Raw genomic sequence first — 3,810 nt, 5'->3', positions numbered from 1 at the left:
TTAAAGGGGTTTGGGGGGATTAATGGGGTCTAAGGGGGGGATTAAAGGGGTGTTAAAGGGGGGGGGTCTTAAAGGGGTTTGGGGGGGGTTAATGCGGTCTAAGGGGGGTTAAAGGGGTTTGGGGGGTCTTAAAGGGGTTTGGGGGGGTCTTAAAGGGGTCTGGGGGGTCTTAAAGGGGTTTGGGGGGATCTTAAAGGGGTTTGGGGGGGTCTTAAAGGGGTTTGGGGGGGATTAATGGGGTTTGGGGGGGTTAAAGGGGTCTAAGGGCTGTTAAAGGGGTTTGGAGAGGTCTTAAAGGGGTTTGGGGGGATTAATGGGGTTTTAAAGGGGGGGCTTTAAAGGGGTTTGGGGGGTTAAAGGGGTTTGGGGGGGGATTAATGGGGGGGATTAATAAGGGGGGTTAAAGGGGCCTAAGGGCTGTTAAAGGGGTTTGGGGGGGTCTTAAAGGGGTTTGGGGGGGATTAATGGGGTCTAAGGGGGGTTAAAGGGGCCTAAGGGCTGTTAAAGGGGTTTGGGGGGTCTTAAAGGGGTTTGGGGGGGATTAATGGGGTCTAAGGGGGTTAAAGGGGCCTAAGGGCTGTTAAAGGGGTTTGGGGGGGTCTTAAAGGGGTTTGGGGGGGATTAATGGGGTCTAAGGGGGGTTAAAGGGGCCTAAGGGCTGTTAAAGGGGTTTGGGGGGGTCTTAAAGGGGTTTGGGGGGATTAATGGGGTCTAAGGGGGGTTAAAGGGGCCTAAGGGCTGTTAAAGGGGTTTGGGGGGTCTTAAAGGGGTTTGGGGGGGATTAATGGGGTCTAAGGGGGGTTAAAGGGGCCTAAGGGCTGTTAAAGGGGTTTGGGGGGTCTTAAAGGGGTCTGGGGGGATTTTGGGGTCTAAGGGGGGGGGGGGGGATTAAAGGGGGGGCTGTTAAAGGGGTTTGGGAGGGGATTAAAGGGGTTTGGGGGGGTCTTAAAGGGGTTTGGGGGGGATTAATGGGGTCTAAGGGGGGGGGATTAATGGGGTCTAAGGGGGTTAAAGGGGCCTGGGGGCTGTTAAAGGGGTCTGGGGGGGTCTTAAAGGGGTTTGGGGGGGTTAATGGGGTCTAAGGGGGGTTAAAGGGGCCTGAGGGCTGTTAAAGGGGTTTGGGGGGTCTTAAAGGGGTTTGGGGGTGATTAATGGGGTATAAGGGGGATTAATGGTGTATAATGGGGGTTAAAGGGGTCTGGGAGGGGATTAATGGGGTTTGGGGGTGTCTTAAAGGGATTTGGGGGGGATTAATGGGGTATAAGGGGGGGGTCCTAATGGGGTTATGGGGGGTGTTAAAAGGGGGGTTAAAGGGGTTTGGGGGGGTCCTTAAGAGGGTCTGGGGGGGTCCTGAGGGCTCTTAAAGGGGTCTGGGGGTTCTTAATGGGGTCTGGTAGGGGGTTAAAGGGGTCTGGAGGGAAAGGGGTCTGGAGGGGGTCTTAAAGGGGTCTGGGGGGTTAAAGGGATATAGGGGGGGTGAAAGGGGTTTGGGGGGTCCTAAAGGGCTGTTAAAGGCCCTTAGGGGTGGGGGGGCGTCTTCATCATCTCCCCTCTTTTCTTCCCCCTTTTTCACCCCATTTCCCAATCCCATTCCCCCCCATCCCCACCCCAATCTTCATTCCCACCCCATTGCCCCCATATTCCCCACCCCATTGCCCCCCATATTCCCCACCCCATTGCCCCCCATATTCCCCATTCCCCACCCCATTCCCACCCCATCCCCTCACATACTCCCCACCCCATTGCCCCCCATATTCCTCATTCCCCACCCCATTCCACCCCATTCCCCATCCTCACCCCATTCCCCACCCCACTGCCCCCCATATTCCCCATCCCCATCCTATTCCCCATCCTCACCCCATTTCCCATCCCCACCCCATTGCCCCCCATATTCCCCACCCCATTGCCCCCCATATTCCCCATTCCCCACCCTATTCCCACCCCATTCCCCATCCCCCCACATATTCCCCACCCCACCGCCCCCCATATTCCCCATCCCCATTCCCCATCCTATTCCCCATCCTCACCCCATTCCCCACCCCACCCCATTGCCCCCCATATTCCCCATCCCACCCCATTCCCCATCCTCACCCCATTCCCCACCCCACTGCCCCCCATATTCCCCATCCCCATTCCCCATCCTATTCCCCATCCTCACCCCATTCCCCACCCCACCCCATTGCCCCCCATATTCCCCATCCCCACCCCATTGCCCCCCATCTCACCCCATTCTTCATCCCCACCCCATTGCCCCCCATATTCCTCATTCCCCACCCCATTGCCCCCTATATTCCTCATTCCCCACCCCATTGCCCCCCATATTCCCCATCCCCACCCCATTGCCCCCCATATTCCCCACCCCATTGCCCCCCATACCCCCCCCCCACAGCCCCTGCCCCACACACCCCCCACCATGGCCGAGCGCCCGGAGGAGACCCTCGTCGTGGTCGAGCACCGCTACGCCTGCTCCGAATGCGGCCACCTCTCGCCTTCCTTGGAAGACGCCCTCTTGCATCACCAACACCACCTCCTCAACCCCACATCCCCCTTAACCCCAGCCCCACAACCGCCCCCTTTAACCCCCCGGCCCCCCAACCCGAACAACACTACGAGCTCTTGGGTCTATCGGCTGAATTCCAAAGCTTGGCTATCCCGGAGAGCAGCCAATACCAGTGCTTGGAATGTGGACAGCTCTTGGTTTCCCCTGGTCAACTCTTGGAACACCAAGAGATGCACCTCAAACTCATGGGTCACGATGACGGCACCGTTGGCGCTACCAAAACCCTTCCGGCCCTCACCAACGCCATCCATTACGAGTGTGTGGAATGCAAAGCTCTCTTCGACGACCAAGACTTGTGGTTGAGCCATCGGCAAAGCCACCACCGGAGCCAACCCCCCATCCAAAGCCAAGCTTTGGTCCAACGGGAGCATTCCTACCGCAAGCCCGGCGAGGAGGAAGAAGAGGAAGACGACGAAGCCTCCGCCGCCGCGCGCCTCGATACGCTCCAACTCCTCCTTTATGAATGTGGGCAATGCTTCCAACTCTTCCAAACCCCCAAAGACTTCTTGGAGCACCAAGCGACCCATAACGACAACGCCGATACCGCCCCGGATCACACCTACGAGGTGAAGGAAGACCCCGACCCCCTTCCCGTCGAGCATCCTTGCTCCGAGTGCCCGCGCCGCTTCGCCACGTGGCGCCGCCTCCAATCCCACCTCCGTTGCCATCGCTTGGGCGCCTTCCATTGCCCCCTTTGCAGCAAGGTCCTCCCCGACCCCACCGCTTTGGAACAACACCTCCAAGGCGACCACGGCGGCGAATCCCATTTCCTTTGCCTCGACTGCGGCTTGGCCTTCGACACCGAAGCCGTCCTCTTGGCCCATCGCCGCGCTCATTGCGTCAACCCCCTCCACCGTTGCCCGTGCGGGAAGGCCTTCGTCAACATGACCAAGTTCCTCTACCATCGCCGTAGCCACCATCGCCACCACGCCACCGACGGTGACCCCGACCCCAACCCGAACGTCGTCGCCGTAACGGTGCCCCCGCCATCGCCCTCCTTCCCTTGCCCCACGTGCGCCAAGACCTTCGCCACTGCCCCCCAATTGGCTCGCCACCAACGCTTCGTGCACCGCTTGGAACGCCGCCACCCTTGCCCCGACTGCGGGAAGCTCTTCAAGAAGAAATCCCACGTCCGCAACCACCTCTTGACCCACACCGGCGAACGTCCTTTCCCTTGCCCCCAATGCCCCAAGACCTTCAACTCCCAAGCCAACCTCCTCCGCCACCGCCTCGTCCACACCGGCGAGCGC

The 3,810-nt window shown here is 59.4% G+C and overlaps 1 protein-coding gene across 1 annotated transcript; it reads left to right on the top strand.

The window, feature by feature from the left end:
* Positions 1 to 2,413: 2,413 nt before the first annotated feature.
* LOC130599807 (zinc finger protein 574-like) lies at positions 2,414 to 3,807 on the top strand (the record flags this gene model as incomplete). The annotated part of the gene is made up of 2 exons (XM_057410572.1): positions 2,414 to 2,529; positions 2,595 to 3,807. Coding segments are annotated over exons 1-2 (1,329 nt in total), but the record flags the coding sequence as incomplete, so codon positions are not given.
* Positions 3,808 to 3,810: the final 3 nt, after the last annotated feature.

This window comes from Pezoporus wallicus, unplaced genomic scaffold (genome assembly GCF_028554395.1).
Source record: "Pezoporus wallicus isolate ANWC-B61680 ecotype Strahan unplaced genomic scaffold, APGP_CSIRO_Pwel_v1 contig_10268, whole genome shotgun sequence".
Classification (NCBI taxonomy): Eukaryota; Metazoa; Chordata; class Aves; order Psittaciformes; family Psittacidae; genus Pezoporus; species Pezoporus wallicus.
This window is presented reverse-complemented; position numbering and strand designations above follow the sequence as displayed.